The sequence below is a fragment of the Microchirus variegatus genome, assembly GCF_963457635.1.
Source record: "Microchirus variegatus genome assembly, chromosome: 8".
Lineage (NCBI taxonomy): Eukaryota > Metazoa > Chordata > Actinopteri > Pleuronectiformes > Soleidae > Microchirus > Microchirus variegatus.
In genome coordinates this window covers 3,502,193-3,526,123 of record NC_139809.1, presented here as the reverse complement: position 1 = coordinate 3,526,123, position 23,931 = coordinate 3,502,193, and the positions used below count along the sequence as shown (strand labels likewise).

General features: G+C 39.7%; 2 protein-coding genes across 2 annotated transcripts; both read left to right on the top strand.

Moving 5' to 3' along the window:
* Window positions 1-859: 859 nt before the first annotated feature.
* Window positions 860-20,920, top strand: iqch (IQ motif containing H; the record flags this gene model as incomplete). Its single annotated transcript, XM_083893684.1, has 17 exons — window positions 860-1,012; window positions 2,575-2,694; window positions 4,284-4,386; window positions 5,065-5,231; window positions 5,314-5,865; window positions 6,970-7,036; window positions 7,973-8,056; window positions 8,144-8,316; window positions 9,461-9,733; window positions 9,857-10,045; window positions 14,785-14,905; window positions 15,132-15,418; window positions 18,293-18,451; window positions 19,593-19,715; window positions 20,039-20,100; window positions 20,536-20,644; window positions 20,801-20,920. The coding sequence occupies 17 exons, from the start codon at window positions 860-862 to the stop codon at window positions 20,918-20,920; spliced, it is 2,862 nt and encodes a 953-aa protein (XP_083749810.1).
* Window positions 20,921-22,928: 2,008 nt separating this feature from the next.
* On the top strand, window positions 22,929-23,536 carry cUnh15orf61 (chromosome Un C15orf61 homolog). The gene is made up of 2 exons (XM_083893413.1): window positions 22,929-23,305; window positions 23,401-23,536. Exons 1-2 carry the CDS (start codon window positions 22,963-22,965, stop codon window positions 23,526-23,528), a joined length of 471 nt encoding a protein of 156 aa, XP_083749539.1. The 5' UTR covers window positions 22,929-22,962; the 3' UTR covers window positions 23,529-23,536.
* Window positions 23,537-23,931: the final 395 nt, after the last annotated feature.

The following is a 23,931-nucleotide window of genomic DNA, read 5'->3' as shown; positions in this document are numbered from 1 at the left end:
TTGTGAAATCAGTATGCGGAAAAAATGTCTAAAATGCTTAAACATGTAAATAACCTGGGAGCAATTTTAGTTCAGGTAAGGTAATGTAAGAGTTTTAACTTCCTTAGCAAACACTTAATTTGTTCAACTAGCTAAATGTTCAATTCTATTTCCTGTTTATTGTATTATGACCAAAGTAGTTACAAGTCGCACGAATTGGAAGCATTCCTCTAACACATTGGTTCTCAAAGTGCGGCCCGGGGGCCAATGGCGGCCCGCAGAAACATTTCTGGCGGCCCGCAGTAAATTACAGTTGATAGTTTTAATCCAGGAGGTACTAAGCTTGTTAAATGTATATTGGACATTACTGGATACAGACCAATAAGTGTAAACAAAAATACTGAGTATTTACCTGGTTTCTATATGGTGAATTTTAGTGTATTATTGGGTTATAAGCTGGTAATAAGCAGGTAGCTACAGCCCCCAATTACTAGCTATTTACCCAGTAAATATATGGTAACAGAAATATGTTACTTGGTATATACCTGTAATTAGAAGGTAAGAACAATGGCCAAAATACTGGGTAATTACCCAGTAAATTATAAAGCGTTATTATATTAATGCTTAAATTACATTATATTAACGCTTATATTACTTAACGCTAAACTGTAGAACTGCAATCTGGTCATTAAAAATATTACAAATGGGATTTCTTTCTGGTTTTTTTCCCTTTTTTTCCCCTTTGGTGGCCCTCAGTCCAATGTTGGGTTCCTAAATTGGCCCTCAGGTATCAAAACTTTGAGAACCCCTGCTCTAACATAACAGTTGACGTTTCGCTACATCTGCCACTATGTAAGATAATTAGATTCAGGTTGAAGTCATGACTCTCTACATGTCATTTAAATCACAGGTTCAGGATGATTTGAGAGAACTCAGATGTAGCTTTCAGAAAATCACTGTCAATAACAGAGCAACAACACTCGATGTTCAAGCTCTGGACAATATCATCACCAAGACAGAGAGACGTATCAGGGTGAGAATATTTTAATGCACAATAAACACTGTAAACATCAAAAAATAGAAAAGAACTAACGCAGTTGTTTTATTTTTCAAAAGAAACACACGGATGATTATTTCAAAGCATTAACTGCACAGGTGCTGGTTCTTCCAAGTATTGAAGGCACACAGAAAATGTCTGAGCACATTCCAAAATGGTATTTTTTTATTTATTTTTTTTACAAATAAATGTCCTCTGTCCTGAACTATATCACTGGTGGAATAAAATTAAATGAATTGGTTTAGAAATGGGTACAGTGTGGTGATTAAATATTGTGGCCTTTCCACAGGAAACCTGTTCCAGACGTGCATCTACATGGAGAAGGGGTGCGACACACTTTACTGAGGAAAAAGGTAGATAATCATTCACAAATGTATTGTCTTATTTACTTGACAATATAACAAGTCGACTATAAACAAAAGGTGCATTAGAAGCTTAACTGTTCTTTAGTGTTAGGCAATGTGTGACAGAGCAGCACAAAGTCAAATACATTTTATTTATAAATAGAAAAAAAAAGTAAATCGCTAGTACCTCTATGCTTAGCAGAAATAACCTGTTGTCAGTTTGAGAGGTACTAATGCAGCATGGATATGAATCCTATCTTTGTGGTGTTTTTGGACAAATCCGGTGGTAATTTCTGGTCATTTTGGAGGCGGAAGGTTTTGGTACTGTTAAACTATATTGTGTAATTAATGTATTTAATATATATATATATATATATATATATATATATATATATATAAATATATATGTAGTGTTAAGCATTAATATAATAACGCTTTATAATCTACTGGGTAATTACCCAGTATTTTGGCCATTGTTCTTACCTTCTAATTACAGGTTAATACCAAGTAACACATTTCTGTTACCATATATTTACTGGGTAAATAGCTAGTAATTGGAGGCTGTAGCTACCTGCTTATTACCAGCTTATAACCCAATAATACACTAAAATTCACCATATAGAAACCAGGTAAATACCCAGTATTTTCGTTTACACTTATTGGTCTGTATCCAGTTATGTCCAATAAACATTTAACAATCTTAGTACCTCCTGGATTAAAACTATCAACTGTAATTTACTGCGGGCCGCCAGAAATGTTTCTGCGGGCCGCCATTGGCCCCCGGGCCGCACTTTGAGAACCAATGTGTTAGAGGAACGCTTCCAATTTGTGCGACTTGTAACTACTTTGGTCATAATACAATATATATATATGTATATATATATACATATATATATATATGTATATATATATATATAATATATAATATATATTTAATATAATATATTATATTAATTAATCAGTGAAAGTAGGCTAAGTAACAAATGGATCTCTGTTTAATGTAAGACAATCCAACACCATAGTGGAGGGGTTTAAGTTTCAGGCAGAAATTCATTTCAGAAGACATACCCAATCCACATTCAACTGTATGTATATTTTTATGTACACCCTGTCTTTAATATTGTAATTTTTCATATTATTATTTCTAAGATAATCAAGCTTCGTAACCTCTTTTTCTCTGTCCTATCCGTGCAGCCCAAACCGACATTATCCATGCGCTTGCTGTGCAATCCTGCTCACCCAAAGCACAGAGCTATAATGTACCAGAAATGTGAGCTATTGCTCCCTGATGTCCACGAGAAGGGCACAAATGCAGTAAGTAATTTGACAATGAATGTAGGTTAATTTTTAGCTGTAAATTGGCATTTGAGATTAAATAAAATGTATCAAAAGTACTTACATTTGGCCACCTGTAATATAATCTCTCCCATAATACACGTATGACTACACGCTTTTGCTTACTAATTGCTTAAATATACATCAGTCAGTGCATGAAGTCTTAAACTAGAATCATAGTAATGTTTTCCTCCAGCTAGTTTTGGTGCAGTGACAAATTCCTATATGTCTTGAGTATTTGTAGATAATCTAACGTACAGCCTCTACCTCAGGAGAGATTTGATTAGGATGTATCACAAGAGGTTGTGGTACAGGTAAGATGAATTTGATACCATAGTTCCATAGCTTAATAGTTCCTCCTGTAATCCCCAGATTAGAGAGGTTTTGTCTCCGTGAGGAATGATGGCACAGGCTCAGTAAAAGATTTCTTTCTAAGTCTCATGCTCAGAGGAACAGTGACATAAAGGTCACTGGCATTAGTGATGACAGCCAACACAAAACAAATGAATCTTTGCAAAGGTCGGCAACTAGTTTTAGATGTATTTCACCGTCTTTCCTTTCCATTATGTTTTTGGGAATCTTTACCCCACATGAGAAATAGAGGCCAAGATTGTCACTCTGATATAGGAGAGGTAGAAGAACTGGCTGCAGAAAGCAGAAAGCAGCAGATTGCAGCACATCAGCATTCTTCTAAAGAAACAAGCGCCTGATTGCTGTGCTATGGGCTACTGGTTTACAGCTGTCTCAGGACAGAAGTAGGTACCTGGTCCAGCATGCCAATAAGACAGCCGTAGCCTCCCCAACTGCTAACCACTGGCTCTCTGCCTGCTGCCTCCACCTGCATCTCAGACCGGCTATTCTCCACTCCGTACACATGCCAGGGAATGAGCTTTTGCATTTTAGCAATTTTACAAAAGGTGCCACCTTTTCCCAACCCCATCTGTAACAGATGTGTGCCTTTGAGGGGAGATTCTCCCCAGCACCTGGCTACTACCTGTGGTCTGTCAAAGAGCTCAGTGGGCTGAAGACAATGGAGGAGATTAGGGACATTTGGTGAAAAAATCTGGAAAGCAAAAACTTTATGTTTTATGAATGGCACACTGAATGTAAGCTGGGTTTTCCAAAATGCATCATTCAGTTACTCTTAAACGTGGATGCTAAACCCATCTTTAATTTAGAAATGATGATATAGTGCTGTGTTTATTGTTTTAACAGCAATCTTTAATCTTGGCTTGATGTGATTTATTCTTACAGGATGTGGATTACAGTTAAAAAGAAGACAGCAAATATATTCTTTGTTATCACGTGTCTCATTATTCTACTTCTGCTGGAAAGATTTCATCTTGCGTTGCCACATCAGCTTTATTCTGATTTATAGTCACTCTCAGTGTAGACAACAGGTTCTTAGACAGTTGCATTTAAATTATGAAACTATGGCCAATCTTCTACTGTGTACAACAACTTTTTAGGGATGGACAAGTGTGGTAGCATTTGAGCTTTGATTTTATGTGCAGTGGATGTAGTCACAATATAATACGCTTTATAATGAGCTTTAATGTTTGTTTCAGACAAAACACCACAGAAAAATCACTGGCTCTGCTAAGAAAATGAAAGCCTTTGGGCCGAGGAGCCATCGCAACGTGAATATAACTGAAGAAGACAAAGGGACAGGTAAACAGACAATTGATTACATTTAATTATTTAGTTATGCTGTTTTTTTTTTCATAATTGATATATTTCATAAACGTCTGATTTCCGGCAGATACAATTTTACATGAAATGTCAGTCCAGGATAAAGCTGCTCCTTTTTTCACACCAGAGATGATTTATCTTGTTCTAAAATGGGTCAGAGTCTACCACAGACTTGCATCCCATATTTTGTGCACACATTTTTGTAAAAACATAAATCATGCACTCTCTGTTTAGCTTTAGCCCTTTTCCTCAATGGTTTGATTGTCTTTTGATTTCTACCCCCTACGCTCTTAGAAATAAGGGTTCCAAAAGAGTCATTCTACAATGTGCTGAGGTTCTACCTGGAACCATTTGCTTCTGAAAAACCCTTTCATTAAGAAAGGGTTTTTCAAGGGTTTTTGGTAACACTAATGGTTCCAGTAAGAACTCCAGAGAACCCTTTAAAACCCCTTTCCTGAATAAAGGGTTTTAAAAGGATTCTTGGTACCTGGAGCCAAAAAGGGTTCTCCTATGAAGACAAACCGAAGAACCTTATATGTTTCTACTTAGCAATTGAAGAGTGTACTACACCGCTGAATTTGACAGTGATGGTTGGTGGCCACTGATTTATCACTGCGTACAGCTGAGCCTGTCTGTTTGCTGCTTTATGTCTGACAGGTTTGAAGTCTGGATATGATAAGCAGCTGAAATGTGAAATAGCACCGATCTTCACGAGCCGAAACACAGGTAGCACGTGCACAGTATTCCTGACCCCCAAGACACCGCCTCCCACCACAACTTTCAGGAGCATGGACCATGGTAGTGTGATGCATGAATATCCTCAGGTACTATATGAACAATATTTACATTTCTTAACATTTATATTCAAAATCTCAGTTGCTTCTCACTATTTTCAATGTTTTGTAGATTGCACCTGTGTGTACACCACTTCCTGTAAACACCGGTAAATACCCGTTTGCCATCACAAATGGAAGGATCGACCCAATGGCAGCTGATTTCAGTCACTTCAAGCAGAGCTTCAGCTTGTGCTGGAGTAGTGTGGCGTACGTTCTCCAGGCACTAGAAAAGCTGCTCAGAGACTTTGCGGTGCCTCGAGCCAAAGTGAGCGGGGAGCGGCTGGTGGAGTTTGCTCAAGGCTGGGACTGTCATTGGAGAAAAGCTCGGCCAGTGATCAACCTCCTCTCCGTTCTTGAAAACTGCGAGGAAGTACTGGGTCTGGTCCTAATCCCAGGTCAGCGCTACAAGGGAGAAGGTGGCGTCGAGGCAGCTGCCATTCACATCCAATCCTGCTGGAGGGGCTATACGGCCCGGACAGCCTACCTGCACCACCGACGACGCAGGTGGGCGGCAGGGACCATTGCCATCTCATGGCTCGTGCACACTCAGATGCTCCATGTCAGGAAGGCCCTGCAGGCTCGGCGTTGTAGACAGCTGGAGAATTACCGCAGCAGGGCCCAGGTGATGTTGCTTATATCGAAATGCCAATTTTTTTTTCCCCCCTTCAGTTTCAGAGTCAAAAATTACATACTTACATAAATTGGATTAGGCAAGACAAATGCTAAATGTTGCTGTACGTGATTCCATGAAATTGTTCAAAAGATACATTTATTGGCAGGATACATTATGTACTTGAGACTTTTATATTTGTAAAAAAATAAGAATAGAAGGGTTGTGATGTCAGTAGTCATTGTCATGTCAGCTGAAACGTGTTTGAAATGAACAGGAACACAGTAAAATAAAATCAGTCAAATAAATAGAAAAAAAAAAACAGCAAAACAAAATAAGTAAAGCAGACAGAATAGAAGTGAGACTGATGAGCCAGAGAGAACAACAGAACGATAGAGAGAGACAAATGCAGTCACATTGATAACAAAGGAAGACGAATGAAGGAATTTTGATTATAAAGGCTCAAGATCAAGGGCAAAAAAAACTTCCTGATGACCCATTAAAATATAATAACAGCAGCTAAATATATAATGGAACACTATAAATATTAAAGCTACGTTGAATTTTTAATATTGTTGTGATCATATTAGGTTTCAAAACTATTCGAGCAAATTAAAATAGTTTTCCCATGCAGCTCTTCTAGGAAGAAGAAGAACAGCACTTTTTCTCCCCTAGATGGTGAACACAGTGTGATTCCTTCACTGTAGGTCCGCCGTCATCTGGGCTGAACATCTTCTGGAGCACTGACACCATATTAATTAATGACTACAAGTAAATTTAGTAATAACGTGTCCCTGTGTGTGTATACATGCAGCAAATGCATGTTCTCACTCAACAAGCATTCATACCCCGTTAATTAAGCCCGATAATCTTCCCCTGGCAGTGGCATCATGTACCTTCCTTATTGGATTAATTGTGGGAAGATGTTTCTAAAGTAATCGCTTAATTTAATTAAGGTGGTATTTTATGCTTGGTTTCCTTCTGTTAGCCCAGAGAGATTGGTTTGATGTGTTTTAGCTATGCAGTGATGTGTGATGATTTGTGTGTGTGTGTGTGTGTGTGTGTGTGCACTTTGAGGCAGTCCCCTCTCTGATCGCTCCTTTTCTCCATCCCCAGGATCTGGCAGCCAACTGGAAACACATCCAGTCCTCCAAGAGAATCATTATCCACATCCCTTCATTAGGTAGCTTTCTCCGCCTGCACACACACACACACACACAGACACACACACACACACACACACACACAAATCTGGCTGCAGTCATCCCATGTCTCACCACTCTACACTGCTCCGCTCTGTGGCCCTGGTGGAGGCACTCAGTCTCATTCAAATGACTCTCTGCAGGAAAGCACTCACAGGATGATGACAGTCCCCATGCCAGGGAGCTGAACAATTTAGTCTCAAATGCCATTTAATTTGCAGATTAAGCAAATGAAAAGCCATTTTGTTGAATATTTGCAAAAGGCACAAAGGTCCTATTTTTATAGTGTTGCGAAAAGAAAAAAAAAATCACACAAAAAGAGAAGAAGAGGAAGAAGCCGGACTGTTTTTGCACTTAACATAGACGGCATTCGCTTTCTAATTTCACCACGGCGTTCACACTTAGTCCGTAATCAGGCATGTGCATTGTAAATCATTGAGCGATTGTCTAAAATTATTAAGCCTAATTACTAGCAGATGGAATGCTTTATTTGCACTTGGGGTGGCTACACCGAGTGCTGTGTGAGCAAGGATAATTAGAAAGTTGAACCCCATTGTTGTTAATTAGCATGAATCCAATCATTTAATTACCTAGATTCAGTTGAGGATTCTCTCTCAGGCAGAAATCCAGACAGACATAGAGTAAAAATCCTGGAGGTATCACTGGATGTCACTCAGCGGTGGCTGGACATGGTGCAAACAGGACTCCCAGCACACAGCAGACACTGCACCTGCTATAGTTATTAAGCTAAATTAATCATCAGATTGCATTACTGTGTGATTAGACTCAGCCACACCGTGCACAATTATAGGAACTTTGCACATTTGAGGATACTTGTATTCAGCTGCAGATTTGCGCATTTAGATTCAGAGAAGATGAATCCAGTATGTATTATGTTTGTGACCTTGTTCTGACAGGATACGCTCAGAGTCGGCGACTGAACATGAGGGGGCTTGACATCCACCAGAACGTCCAAATGAACAGGCTGTGTGATATTAGAGGTACGAGCGTCTCGGAGTCTTCTTCACCGCCGTCCTCATTGTGCCTCACTGTAAACATGTCCTTATTATTGGAATGTCCACTTTCAGATAAAAATGTGGAGGTGATCTACATATGTCCCCAACATCTGGGGGAGGACATCCCGCAGTATTACAGCAGCCTGCTGCAGCGTGACAAGGCCGATAACAGCGGAGCAACTGAGGCCTCTTCCTGTGTCAGACCCTTTGTCGTCCTCACACCTGAGGCCGTAGATGATTTCCCGGTAAGGTCACTCATATTGGCATTTTGTGAACGTAAACTTGACACTGCGTGTTTCTGTAGAGAAATCAACAAATACTGCACTGTGGAGCCACACATCTTCTTTGTGGCACAAAATACATTTGCAGAATATTTTTTCCAACCTTTTGGACCATTTTTTGGACCATTTTTTTTAAACATACATAAAGTGAAGTTGTGATTTATTTATCAAACAATTTAATCTTAAAATAATTAATAAATTATTAGTTAAATAATATTACATAAAAGGCTCACGTCACAATATATTGTGTATGTCATGTGATTCATGTTTAAAAAGTGAGTCCCTGTGTAAAAACTGTAAAGATGCCACATGTATCTGCGGTTTGCAAAAAAAGCCTCTAGAGGGCGCTCGATGTGATTGTTTTTACACGGTGCACTGAGACACTCCGTTTCATCATTTTCTTTTACTGCTTTTTAATCATCTATGTTATTTCAGAGTAAACACACTAGAGCCATATTAAGTTATAATTTACATATATAAATTAATGTAATGGCTTCTAACTGGTAATCGGTAAATAATTAAATCCCATATTAATTGATTTAATCAACGGTGCATTCCGTGTAACTCCCATCTTCAGAAGTTTGGAGTTGTTTTGATAACCTCAAAATCAAACCGTTACAATCTGGTTGTTGCTATGTTCTCCTTTTACCTCCAATCTATTCTGTTCATCCTTTTACATCCATTTGCACTAATGTGCAACATGACATGGTCCTCCTCCTTTTCTTTCTATTGATTTTCCTGCTGTTTTGTTGTTAAACTGTGCCAGACGTGTTGCTGAGATGAATCACTACTACCCACGGCTGGCAGCACATTCTGCCAGTGACAGAAGGGATAATTCCATGTGGATCAAATAAATACAGATGTGAAGTAATTAGTTGTATTCCCAAGGAGCTCATTGCTAGCGCACATTAAAGATGTGAAGGATAGGGGAGGCCTCCCACAGGCAGCTTTTATCAATTCAACCTGCTGGAATACATGAGAGGTCAAAACCCTGCTGGCTATTACAATAATAGATCTGTTGTGTGTACACAGTGATAAATCAGGTCAAGAAACAACCCTTGAAAGAGACGGTCCAGCTATAATCTTTCTCTCTCCACTTCCCTTTCAGGACCGTAGCATGTGCCTGTCTACGCTGCTAAAGTACAGTCCACGCACACTAAAGCGCATACGGAATCTGATCCAGGGGAAGCGAGCTTATGTTGTGGGTGGAGTTGCCCATGTGGACGACTTAGCGGTGGCTGATGAGCTGGGTGTGCCAATCTTGGGGCCGGAACCAGCTGTTGCACAGCTGTACAGCACCAAGTCTGGAGGGCGGAGGATCTTCACTGTGGCAGAGGTTGATGTACCGCCTGGTCAGGGAGGCGTCTACACGTTAAACCAGGTCAGATATCAAAAAACAGAGATGCATACACATATTCCATCACTGGCTGAGTAACTGATACTAGATTTACAACTTGTAGTTACATTTGAATAATGAATAATTCTTATATCTTTTTTGGTTTAGTTTCAAAGGCTGCTGGCTGAGCTTATGACCCAAAACTTAGACGTGCAGCGCTGGCTCTTCAAGATCGACTCCGAGCACAGTGGCCGTGGCACAGCATATTGTGATGTACGCCATCTCAGCTGCTATGAGTGGGCCCTGCACGAGAACCGTCGCTGTGGTCCTGAGCTATGGAAGGCAAAATGGATTCAGGTAAAGCTGTTACTCAGAGGAGGCTGTCGTTCCCCCACGGTGGAAAAAACGATCTGATCACTTCTTAAAGCACATCTTGTACACTTACATTTATACAGTATTTTATTGAATTTGCATTAATTTTGTGATTTTATTTTATTTTTATTCCCCTTATTACTTCTCCCTAAATTGATGTTTTTTATTTTAGTATTATTTCTTTTTTATGGCGCCCTCCAAAGCACTGGTTTAAAAAAAAAAAAAAAAAAAGTGCAATACAGATAATGTTCATTGCTGTTATTATTACCCTCATACCAATCAGGAAATGGCCACTTTAAGTTAACATGGTAACAGCAAGATACTTAACAGATACCATTACAGTCGCAGCTCTACAAGGGTTAGATTCACTCCAGTCACCAAATGCAAAGGCAAAGGTCACTGTGGGGTCAGGAAATGCATAGTTTAGGAAGTGTTAAAGTAGCAGTCATGATTCTAGTCCCTGTTGTCCAGTATTTTAAGAAAATCAATATAGAAAAAAAAAAATGTTTATACACGCTGCCATTATTCCTTCTCTAGGGCACACACGGATCAACTATTATTACAACAAAATCCTCTGACGGTGGAATCAGCCTAAATCACCTGGTGACAAATCACAATACAAACATTCTGGTCAATAGAGCGTTTTTCTGAAGCGATTTTGCAGATTAATGTCAAAGATTTGACTTCATAGAAAAAAAAAAGGCCTCATGAAAGTATGTTAAAATACAAATGGCACTGAATATTTTTTAGTATTTACTAAAATCTGTTGGTGAAGTTGCATGCTGCAGCCGACTATCTCTCACCTCACCCGACCTTTACGAGCGTGTAGGAGATATTATGGTAGCTCTCTGTCATCATTAAAACTTAAAAGGTCTTTAGTTTGTCCATTAAAAACATGATGGTCCAACATGGCCGCTTTTGTAGAGAAGATCTGCTCTCGACACAAATGCAAAAATCCTTATTCTGTCATGAAAACAACAATTTATACATTTGAAAAAAAAAATAAATCAGTATAATGATATTATATTCTATTTCTGCCAAATGCAAAATAATTCCACTTAAATCTTACACACCTTTAACACAAGACATTTATTCGTAGCCGATGCTGATTTCTTCATGTGCTGCATAAGATCTCCAACTCACTGGCTAATTCTGAGCCATTTCAAATGAAAATATTATGTTACAAATGCTCTGTGAAGGAGGGTTTGAAAATGGTAGAAAATTGAATTTATTTCTCGCCTCAAAACAAAAAAATGTAGATTTAAGTTAAGGCCACTTCAAACCAAACATAATGCACTTAATCATTGGTAAACCATTCATTCAGTGTGCACACAGCTCCTGAGCCCCTGGCTCTTTTTTTCTCATATGCTTACATAGTAGCCTTTGATTTCCTGTCGTTTGTTAATTACCGTATTTTGCCATTTAACTCGAAGCTTTGTGTAAACTAATTACAGGCTAATGATTGTGGGCTTGGAGCACAACAATTTTACTTTTTATTCCATCTGAAAGAACAGCAGTCATCTCGAGCGACTCGCGGCTCACTCTGTTTTGTTCCTATTAGCTTGTTCTTTGACTCATGGTGTATGTGTGCGCGATTGCAGGGCTTTAATTGTTGTGGCATCGGTGCCGTTAATTATGGCAGAGTGGCTAAGGCTGAGCCTCAGCCAAGGTCCATAATGGTGGCTAAGGCAGCACAGGAAAGTAAATGGGGTTTGTTTCACCAGCTGGGGTCCCATGGAGAGGGAAGAGTGCCGAGGCCCCCAGTGTAGGCTGACAGCCTCGGGGCTCATGGGCCATATGGACACAACACTTTAACTGGCCTTTATTCTACACCTTGCTCTTTTAATCAAAGCAAAGCACACATCCTGTGCTCCTCATTGCATGATTTTTTTTTGTTATGACATTGTCCTCCCCTAAAATGTTTTAACCCCTTACGCGCCGTCATAATGTCCTTCTGCTCTTGTATTAGTTTATATTAGAGGCTAGCAATTGGCTTCTCTATGCTGAAAGATCACCAGGCAACGTTGGTGATTAGATTCAAACATATGAATATTTTATATCGGAGTATCTCCTCGCAGCAGAAACTGTAGATGGATGTGTAAAGATGGCAGTATATTTGGAGATATAATGCTCATTAATGTGGCACTTTGCCGAAAAAGAAGTCAACTTAATTGCGACGGGAATGACGGCGAGTGAATAGGATAGATGCTCGCGACGCGGAATATTTGCATGCATTTAAGAATTCAGTTAATAGATGTTTAAAGCTTTGTTTATGGAAATAGTAGCAATTAAATTAATTATTAACGGAGTACAAATCATCAAATGAGGCATTTAAAATATTAATTCATAATTCTTTTCCCCGAGATTATTGTTCAACCAAAATACAACAAACAAGTGATGATTTAAGTGAATATTACACAAATATGTTTATACAGTAACTCCAAAAAAGTCGAAAGTTGGACGAGAGAGCAGACTCGCGCAGACAGTGTGTTTTCTTTTTTTAATTATTGCTTGTTGTGAAGAGCTCAGCGTGAAGGAGGTTGACTCACAAGAAAAACCATTGTGGTCTTAGTGCCAACAGTGTGATCCCTTCTGGCGGTGCAAAAAGAAAAAGCCTCAAAGGTTGCAGGAAGAAGGAGGAGGAGGGATCGCATCCACAATGTAGTAGAGTTTGCGCTGAGGGTCTAAGGACAAGTGTGCTTCTCTAAACACTGTGAGGCCCACAGCCTCCAGCACAATGTTGCAGCCTGCAGAAAGCCCCTGGGCCTCTTTTAGCATTTACACAGAGAGAGGTTAAAGACATGTAGATCTGCACCCATGCAATGCCTGAAGGGGGCCATACACACACTTAAGCGCTCACACAGCTTGCATATGGATCATTAGGCACAAGAGGGTAAAAATTACACCCAATAGCGTCAACAGATGGAGTATTTCTTTTTGGTCACGCTGGGTACAAACAGATCTTGAGCAACACCTTATTTAGGTTAAGTTTGTTGACGAAATGGGTCATTTGATAATCACCGCCACTGAAGAGGTAGAGGGACGTTTTATACAGATGTTTTCCGTCTAAATATTGTGCAGTCTCGTTTGTGCATGGACAAGTTTAAATATATAATTATCGCGCTGAGCACAATTAACTTGAATTTACCTTATAGTAGATGTTTGAACTTTTGTTGTTGTTCACTTTTGAGTGCGGTTGTTTGGTGGCTTCTCTCGCGTCATTGAAGGTCATGAATGCTGTTGGTACAGACAAAAATGCTGCCACTGCTGTCATGAGATTGTAGATTTTACGTTTTATTCAGTATTGCATATTTAATTCACTCACGGTAATAGTCTGAGGTTGAATCTTTGAGAGGTGTGAGTCACAGAAAACGAATCTATATTCAAAAGGTTTGACTCCATTCCCGCGATTTTCTCATTCTTCCACTACTGGTAATCGCAGAGGCAGAGCGACATCTATTTTATTTATGACTAGATTGCTTGGCTTTATGTGGACACAAAGCAAAGCTTGAATCCTATCACCGGGTACTGTACGCAGTTTAAGTCCCAAGTAATTTATGGCAAAAGACATCTCTTTCTTTCCTTTCTGTCCTGCTGCTTCTGTGAACTGCATAGGCAAAGTCCCGGGGTGAGCTTGCTCTTCCGTTGAAAATGACAACCGTTCCCTTACACTTTTTGCCGCACCATTGTGTGCTTTATGGTTTGTATAGGGGGAATCACTGTGTAGCATTTGACCTCGCCTCTTACAGTACTTGAATATGATGATGGCTGTTACATGACTGGAATGTCAACGGCATAATCGCGAGTCACGTCTCCAGTGAAGCCAGGCGGCGTGTACTCAAAACAAAGTAATGCTCTGGATGGAACAACAAAAAGAACAAAGATAATGTTTCCATTCAGAATTTATTCAACTCAGACAATTTTTCACATTTTTATAGTGTTTGACCGAATGAATTTCCTATCTAATAGCCTGACAAAGCTATCGTTACATATAGAGCCCTGTATTTAACAGAAACCTCAGCGCTTGCCTCATACAGTCAACATTATAGTGTTATAATATAATATAAATGGGATACGATGACATCAGAAGGTTAGATGGAGCCTTTGTTGAGCTTGATATGTGGTATTTTAAACTATAATAAACCTACATCTAAACTAGCATCATCAGAGGAAAGAGGATACTTGAGTTTCCAAAGTGTTTAAGAGACACCTAAAACCAAAGTTAGAAATTAACAGCATAATTAAGTGGTGGAACCATTACGGCGTTTCCTAGTTACAGAAACAAGAGTGATATCGATCCCAGTCAAGCCCTGATTGATCCCCAGATAGATGGGGTTAGCTTAGGTATTCATCAGCTGCCCAGTGGAGAGAGTTGTTATTGAGGGCAGGTGCTGTCTCCGTGGTTGTAAGTTAAAGCCATTAGACTCCTGAGGCCGTCTGATAATAGGCTGTCACTCACAGGTAGACCCTCGCACAGTATCCATCAGACAGCACAGAAATTGAAGCAGCCGCACCAAAGGTTTCAAGGATAACAAGCAGTCACTGGAGGCGTTCGAATAATACGGGCGCGTTTCCAAGAACATGGTTAAAGCCTGGACAGGTTCGATAATGGGCCAAACTAAAGTAGCTAAGACTGTTTGAATGACCAAACTTGTGATTTCCTGTCTCCAACTCATTTCCACGAGATTCCTAACATATGAACTTCTACTCTGTCCCTTTTATAGGAGTCTGTGCTGCTCAGATATTTAGATGAGATCCCTCAGTGGCTGACCCGTTACGCCCGGCCTGTTAAAACCTCCTGCTATTCCAACTGGACCTGCTTCCTTAAGACCTTCCTCGGGCAAGGTTAGATACACCATTGTCAAACACAGGATGCTCTCCACCTTCTAAAACAATTCAACTTTGATTCGTTTGAATATGCTAACTGTTATGTCACATTCCCTTCTCATGCTGCTTATGTGAAATGACACAAATGCATAGTTTTAGTTGCTTTTGTGTGTTTTTTTCTTTGCAAAACTGCTGCTTGGAGAGTTCCAGGTGCGGTAAAACTCTGCTCTCGCTGTGTGTCCAGGCGGCGTAGTGGAGGCTTACCCCCCTTCAGACAGCGTCTCCTGTCTGACAGTAGATCTGCTGGTGGAGCCTGGGGGTGAGGTGACCGTGCTGTCCTGTGGAGACCAGCTTCACGGCTCCTGTCAACTCGAAGCCATGGGTTCCACTGTTCCTCAGACCTGTGTACACCCAGAGACCCTGCACGCCATCTGCACGCGTGTGGGCCAGGCCTGTCTTCGACGCCGCATTGTAGGTTACGTCTCTGTGGACCTGGCTACCTTTTTGAACCGCGACACCATGGAGCAGAAGGTGAGACACGACACTGGGTCAAGTCAAGGCCGTAGCTTATGCGAGAACAATAAATTTAACCTCAGCTGTTGCGACGCATGGTGTCAAAGCTTCTCGTTTCACCATTTTGGTGACAGGGATCAATTTTTAGGCCGGAGCAGGGATCCATATGAGCAGATAGGATAGGTGCCTCCCATTCCATTCCCCCGGGGATCTGGGAAAAACAGGCAAAGCAAACAGTGGGAACGGGGACCGAATGTGTGACAAGGCCATCTAATAAACTGTCAGGTCTTATTGTGTCAATACACTGATTCCACCATTTAAGTCTTGCCCTTTCACCTTACACTGCAGAGAATTCCAGAGGCAGCCATCTTTCAGACAATGGGTCATTCTAAAGAGATCCGACAGCTTCACAGCAATGACCTGTCTGTTTTTTTTTTTTGTTTGTTTTTACCTGCAGGATTGACTTGAAATTCCTCCAGTTATTATAGTAAAAACCCCATCAAAGGCGTATCTCAGGTTTTTGTTAGTGGACAAGGGCTGGTTTACGGCCCCTAACATGTGGCTACATTGACTGCCTATTGATCTAGAGCTGTAAAGTGAAATGCTTTGTTTACAATGAGATGTATAAAATATTAAGCACTGGATCTACTTAGCAGTTTTACAAAGCGTATATATATATATATATATATATATAAAAAAGTTGTCTTGTATGTTATATTCAGGACATCTCAATAAATCACAGTTCTTTTTATTGCGGCAGCTGTATTTATGTATGCATCCATATTCTCTTCTCAGCTGAAGGAGGTAGAGTAGAGGGCACACACGCCACTAGAGGGTAGTATCTTATGGACTGGATGTTTGCACAATGTAATGTGAGGAGACCTTAAGATATAACAATCTGTTTCTTAAACGTTATACAGTAGATGGTGTGATTAATTACATTTTCATTTAATGCATTACTATTTTAGTTTCCTTAATTATTTTCAATCCAAGATATTTAGCACTACACAGTCCCTCATTTGGAAAATATTGAATAGTTCACTTAATTACACTGATTATTTTGTGTTTAATTAAAAAAAAAAAAATATATATATATATATGTTTGTACATTTCGATATTTCATATGCAAAGTAAATTGTCCTTCCGGTGACAAAGCTGTGACACTGAAATCAGAGAGTGTTCAGATGCTGCTCCTTTACAACGATCTAATGACAGAACCTAAAACTAATTTTCATTTTCAACGTTGACCTGAAATTGAATGTGATTCAGCGACAATATAATTAAGAATAGACTATAAACTGCATGTGCTTCAATAGAGGCAGGGATATTAAAGACAGATTCTTAACCATCTCCCCCCCCCCCCCCCCCCACACACACACACACACAACACACACATACACACAGCTTAGACAGAAGAGAGCCACATGGGCAAACCTGTCTGGATTTAAACATCAATTTAGATTCAAACCTGTTGCTAAAAGCTGCCTACTTTATTTGATGGGAAGAAGTGGGTCACATATGTTTGCCCTTGCAGTCCTTCCTCACATTGTGGAACGGCGGGGCCCCAGCTGCAGCATCAGGGTTTTTAATGAAAATTCAAGGCAATAGAAAACAGGTGCAATCCAGGCTTACATTTCCCACTGCTTTGTTAAGAGTGACAATGAAACATTTGAGTATGATTTTTAGTGAGTCGAGTGAATAGCTCAGAGGAGCGTGTCCATCAGGTCGAGGTCCAGGTAGCTGCTGTGGATAGAGCATCCATCCGGTCGGTAGCTACTGTACCTCTTTCTCCAAAGGTGACTGAGTGTAGCACACACTGCTGAGCTGTTGCTCAAAATAAATGCATGCACTTTGCCGTTTGTTTCCTGTGTGCAGGAGCTTGCACTGAAATGACATAATCTCACATTATAAATCATGTTATGTGTTGCCATTAATGGTTATGAAACAATAATGCATTGAATGTTTTGCTCGATAAAGGTCAGGCATTGAAATTAAATTGCAAATAAATGTATACATGCAAGTTTAATGTTTCTTTGCGAAGCAAATACCTTTAAATGTTATACATTACGTTTTACATACACATTCTAATAAGCAGCAAATATGATAACCGATCCTGTCACTTTGATTATTTTCAAATGACCTTTGCTTTTTTTTTTGACGCGTCATTGAAAATAATTACTCGGTTAGAAATCAATCATGTTTTCGTGGTAAACTTGACTTCAAAATGTGTTTGAATTAATTACAAACTAAAACAAATGAAAGAGAACGAGTGTACGCGGTCAGATATCCGTGTGTTAGTGGAGATAAAGAGCTCAGGTTTGCGCAGACTGCACGCTTCAGACGGGCGAGCGATTTGCATTCAGTGGCAGGAGCGTTTACTTTGACAAATAGGAACAGCAAAAGGAGGCAGCCGACTGCCACTTAGTTATTAACAACTCCTTCACTTGTGATTTATTTGCCACTTTTGAAGGGAGGGCATAGCTATTAGGTTATTATTGGGGAAAATTAGCCCTGTTTAAGCAGAAGCCTATGACCATACCTGACCCCTTAATATCCTTATAATGATGCCATTTACCATACATATCTGAACTTAGCTTCTCACTAGACCTGAGCCAAACGAACTAGCCCACGGCAGACTGAATCCAAATATGCAGGGAATGATCTTCTTTGTGCACGTGTCACTCCACGACTGAATTACCCGACTCATGGCAAGCACAGCACATTAACCCTGTTTCCCTTTCTTCTGCCTCTCAACATGGATAACACTTTTAGGATTAAAAGGTACTGACCCATGTCTGTACAAGGACTGGTTGATATGGTGATTAAGTATGCAGAGTGTTGTTTTTTTTTTTTCTGGGCTGTGACACATCATTCATGATGTCTTGTTTGTAGGTATGGGCTATTGATCTGGACCTCGGATACAGTGACCAGCTGGCCATGACCCAGATGCTTCTGATGATGACTGGAGGAGCGCTGAATTGCCGCGCAGGCTGTTTAGAAGTGCCAATGCAAATCAGAGAGAAACAGCGTGAACAGCAGATTGCAGACAAAGTAACGTTTTATTTTACTTATGACCGATTGCGTCGTGTAAAGGTTCCCTTAACGTGACAATAATGATTTTAAATGCTTAAAATCAAAGTTGTTTACAGTATCATTCCCCCAAAGTAAGTTGTTAATACATGCCATCATTAAGACAGAAACCACTAAAGCAAGCTCATTCTTTAGAGAATTTTATAATGCCTCCACAGTACTCATGAAGCTAGATCAAGTTTTGCTCCTCATTTTTGTTAAATACAAGTAAAAACTGTAATTACGCACTGAGCTCAATTGGTGTTTAGGTGCTGAATTCATTATCATTTTGATAGATGAGCCTAAATAATCAACACATTAATAATTCATGCCATTTTCATTATGCATGTGTATGCTTGCTTGAACACCTCATCAACCTGGTGCCAGGCCTTAAACAATAGAGCTCCTTTATTAGCAGTATGCCTGAGTTTACGCTTGTTAATCTGCGACTTGTATTATTTTATCAAACATTCATTTAGCTGGTGGCCTGGTGCTTCAGAACAGCAGTTGAGCCACTGCAGTGGTTAATGGCTTTAGCAGTGGCCATCATTAGGGGCATGCATATTACAAACACAATTAAATCCCCGTTGGACACTTTTATTGTTGCGCGAGACTCCCGTGCTTGACAACTGCAAACACACAGCCGTCACAGCGAGTTATGGGCTATCTCCTGAGCTCACGCGGGCTTAAGCCGGTGCCTTTTTTTTGGTCTCCCAGAGGTACCAGAGAACCAGGAACAGTTTTATCCTCGTGAGCCCTGCCACTTATAAGTAATCAACCTCTCTGGTGTTACTTATGACTCTCACATAGCCAGAATCCCTCTATTATGCTGACAGTCCTGTTGTGCATTTTGTCTAAATCTGAATGCAAATTTAAAGTTTAAAAAACCTTAAACTGGCACACATTTAAATAACATTAAATGATCCTCCCTGTAGTTGATTTAAAAAGGGGCCAGTCGTTAAATCCACATGCCACACACTTGTCATGTCCACTAATCACCCTTTGGATACACACCACCATAATACACTGAAGCCCTAAATATATGAGGAAATAATTCAGGCTGTTGTTTGTACATGTATGTTCTGTGACTTCTTTTTATTTCTTACCTTTTTATTCTTTTCAGCGTCCTGTGGTTCATCGTTTTGCTGTTCTCTGCAGCCACTTGTTTCACTCCAACCTGTCCATGCTGTACCATAATGTGTTCTTTACGATGTGCAAGGCTCATGGTATTGGATTTAACATTCAGGTAAAAGCTATTATCACCTTGCATCTTCTTATGTACATAATGTATAGTGCTTGATTTATTAGAACACCACCCAGTGTAAGGTTTATGCCATAGCTGCCCTAAATTAAAAACACTGGTAATTATCAAAATGCTTTAACCAAAATTATAATGTTTAATACTAAAATACCGTTATTATTGTTATCCATGAATTTTCAAATGTACTGTTTTTACAAGAAAACATGATTATTTCTTGGTTAAGATGTCAAATTATAGTTATTTACTTGCGTTTGTTTTAGTGCTCGATTATTAATTAAGTATTTCTACGTGTGGCTCCTTAATTGCAGAGGAAGCAAGGCTCTGTGTTTGCTCTTTATGACAACAGTGAGCGATGCAACATTGGAATGATGTAAGCATTTCTTTATTTTACATGGACTTTATGAAGAAGATGCAGAGAAAGACATTCTGAACGTATTATTAAGGTCTGCTCTCTCTGCTGCTAAGACGAGAGATGGGAGAGGATTAGTGAAAGACCTCTCCCGACTGAGAGTAATGACCCCTTCTTTCCAAGGATTAAGACGCTTCCTTTGGCTTTCTAAATGTCGTTGCAAAGTCTACAAGTTGTTAAGCGGAGGGTTATTTAACATATTTATCACACAAATCCTTTAGCTTACTTCAGCGCTGTAACAGTTAAATCAAGCTGTGCTCATCCCCCTAAAGAGCGACGATGTTATCAGCTGAAAGTTTCATTTAACCACCCCCATCGGAAGAACAAGGTGATTGTTTCTTAGCTGGCAACGTGGGGATCGTTAGTAAACTCATTTGTTTGGGGTGTTGTTAATAGAACGGTCTCTGAAGATCTCCAGGGAGCTCTAGTGACCTTTGCTCGGAATCTGTCAGTCATCCATCGGGAAATATCATCACCTAAAATGCAAGAAGGGACAAATTTCAAGGTACCACGTTAATGACTTCACAGTCTCATCTACATCTACATCATGAAAACATCAGTATTTAGAGAAGCTGAAGAAAGTGTAGCCAGTTAATATTTCTTATTTATAATCACACATTTTCAATTCACTTTTTTCACATTTGTGGGGTTTTTTTTGTAGGTGCTGATCAAGAACATAGAGGATTTACTGCAGAGGATTGTTCAAAAGAAGTTACGTGCAGTGAAGGATGAGCTCGCTGCTGACTGTGTGTTTGCCAAGTTTGACGTCACATCATTATAAATATGTGAACGCCAGAGATTTCTTTTCATGACAGATTGTTACAGTCTTCCATATTTCTATTCTTTAATACTGAAAAAAACAACATACCTATGCCCTTGGTAATACCACTTGGGAATGAGTAGAAGCATTAATGCGATAACAGCATCGTTTTTTATCTATTTTACTCTTAAATGTGTGCTCAGATAGTATGACTGTATTGTTCAGTGGCTGAAGTCAGAGTCCTGCTGTAATACTTTGATGGTAATAAGCTGTGGTTATAATATATAAAGTGAGGCTGCGGCAAAAACATTATTTTATATGGTCTTCTTTTAAGAGTTAGTTTAAAATTTTTCCTCTGTAAAAAAAGTTTATTGTGGGAAATATAAAGTGCCTTCTAACATACAGTTGTGTGGTGATAACTGTAACTGCTGTCTGGTTGATTGTTTTGTATATACGTTGTAGGCTACAATATCTTATTATTCAGCCATGTAAAGACATTTACATACTCTCCAGGTACACAATTTTTCCAAGGCCTGAGGAGGTGGCAGAATTGAGTTCTCATTAAAAACCAAAACTTTCATTTCACCAAAGACTCGTTAGGGTAATTATTACATGCTATTCTATCAATTGCAGTCTGAGACCAATTTTGTGGATAAATGTACAGTATCTGTTTGTTTACTCTTCCATGTTCTACTTCTTTATCCTCCACATAAGGTTTGGCAGGGGTCACTGGTTCCAATCCTAGCTGACGTATGGCAGACGACGAGGTACACCTTGGACAGGTCACTAGTCCATCGCAGGGCCTAATAGAGATAAACAACCATTCGCTCTCACACTCACAACTATGGTCAATCTAGAGTGACTTTAACCCTAAATCTGCATGTTTTTGGACTGTGAAAGGAAACTGGACAATCTGGAGAAAACCTACACACACAGAGGGATAACATGCAAAGTCCATGCAGAAAGACCCAGATCTTCTTTCTGCAAAGGTAAACCATTATACCAACAATGTGGCTCTCTAATAGTGGACCCCTTCTGATGAGCAATAGTATGCAATGCATATATGATCATATATGATAAATCTTATCTTAATCAATAAATGATAAATCTTATCTTAAACAAGTAACAGGAGAATGAGTAGCAGTGGAAAGTGTACATTTCACACAGTAAAGCTAAAACTCTGAATATGTGTTGATCAGAAAGTTTTTATTTGTTTATGTTTGCAGGTTGATTTGCGGTTAACAAAATGACCTGGTCCGATTTATCTGCAGTGTGAAACAGCATTCTTAAGACATTGCCGGTATATTCTGCCGGTGGTTGAAGTGAATTCTGCTGAGGAGGAACAACTGTGCAGCGCGTTGTTTCCATCCGGACAACTTTAGAAGAAGTGCCGTGACAGAACAACACGGATCCAAAGGTGAATTCAAAAGCAGATATTCTTCTGCGTGTGTGTTTAACGTAGTTGTGTGTCTGGTCCTTTCGCTCTGTGTGGAAGAAAGTTTGTTCAGTGTCGCCTCTATAACGTGGTCGCTCATGTTTGCTAACATTAGCTCTTTAGCGTATGTTAGTGTGTGTTATGTGCGCGGTGTTAGCATCACACTGACACTGCTTTAGGAGTCGTCTGCATGAGGTCCAGGTAGGAGGACTGGTCAATAATTCAATAACAGTTTACACTTTGATAAATAACGTATTTCCTTTATATGGAAGGCCGTTTACGCCACATGGAAACAAAGAATGCATAACCCAGTTATAATTTTGAGATGAGTAGTCTTTATTATGACTTAGGATCTCATTATTATGACCTAGTAATATATATTTTTATTTTTCAAGTGGCATAAATGGGCTTCCGTAGCTTTGAATGTGTCAGCTGCTATTTTTTAATATTTTACCATAAATCACTGGTTTCTTTCAACTTCCACTGAGGAGAATACCTCTACTAATCATCTGACATCATGATTAGTACCAATATCAACTGATTAAAAACACATTTTTTTTCATTGCCATAACTTTGGCCATATCACCCAGCCCTAGGTCCAGGTGATTAGTGAATCTTAGCACAAGTCATGAAGGAGTTTTTGAGGACGATACACAACGTCTTAGTGAAGATCGCCCTGTTTCCGAGCATCTTTGCCAGGACGGGCTCACAGCCGGCCGCCTCAGAGGTGCTGACCTGTCACCTGCTGCAGCGTAAACTCCCGCCGTGGACGTCGTACTGTGTCCGCTACAGCTCGGTCCACAATGACCAATTTGGACTGTCCAATTTTAACTGGAGAGTTCAGGGATCCAACTACCACATACTGAGAACAGGCTGCTTCCCCTTCATTAAGTACCACTGCACCAAAGCACCACCACACAACCTGGACTTTGAGGACAGGTTCTTCACCATGCTCAAAGTGATTAATCTGGGTCAGTAAACACACTTTAATGCTCACGTGAGAAACAAATGCTCATTATATGTGATTTTGTACATATGCGTAATTAATGTGCACCTTTCCTTGCAGGTATTCCTTGTTTGGCCTATGGCATTGGTTGCTGGATGGTCGTTGGAGCTGCAGAAACAGTGCAGACAAGTGTTGGACCTGTCAAAGTCTATTTTGCCTACAAAGAGGATGAAGGTGCACAATATTAAACTATGAGCTATTATTAATTTCAATGCACCTTCAAAAGAACATTATCAATGTAACTGCTGTATTTACAACATTTCTCCAGGTGATGTTCCATTGACAACAGTGGCACTCGGTGCTTTCATTGTATCAAAGAAAAGTTTTATTTGTTTTAATTTATTAAATATTTGATCTTTCAGTGTAGGAGTATGTTGTGCGTGTTACTGCAAGGCATACAACATTCACCAAGAACAGATTTTTTTTTTTTTTACATAAACCGTTTACCTCTCTGCCTGATGTAAATGTGGATTTGACAAAACATACAGACCGACACCTGTGGAAATGATAAAAAAGTTTTCAATGTGACATTGACTTAAAGTTGTCAAGATCACCACTTAATCAACGCAAAAGGAGGAATTTAAATAACCA

What these genes read in the sequence shown, in the direction of transcription:
- cUnh15orf61 (XM_083893413.1), top strand. Translation starts at nt 22,963, where the DNA reads ATGAAGGAGTTTTTGAGGACGATACACAACGTCTTAGTGAAGATCGCC. An exon ending in GCTCAAAGTGATTAATCTGG is followed by an intron (nt 23,306 to 23,400) that starts GTCAGTAAACAC and finishes CTTTCCTTGCAG; the next exon opens with GTATTCCTTGTTTGGCCTAT.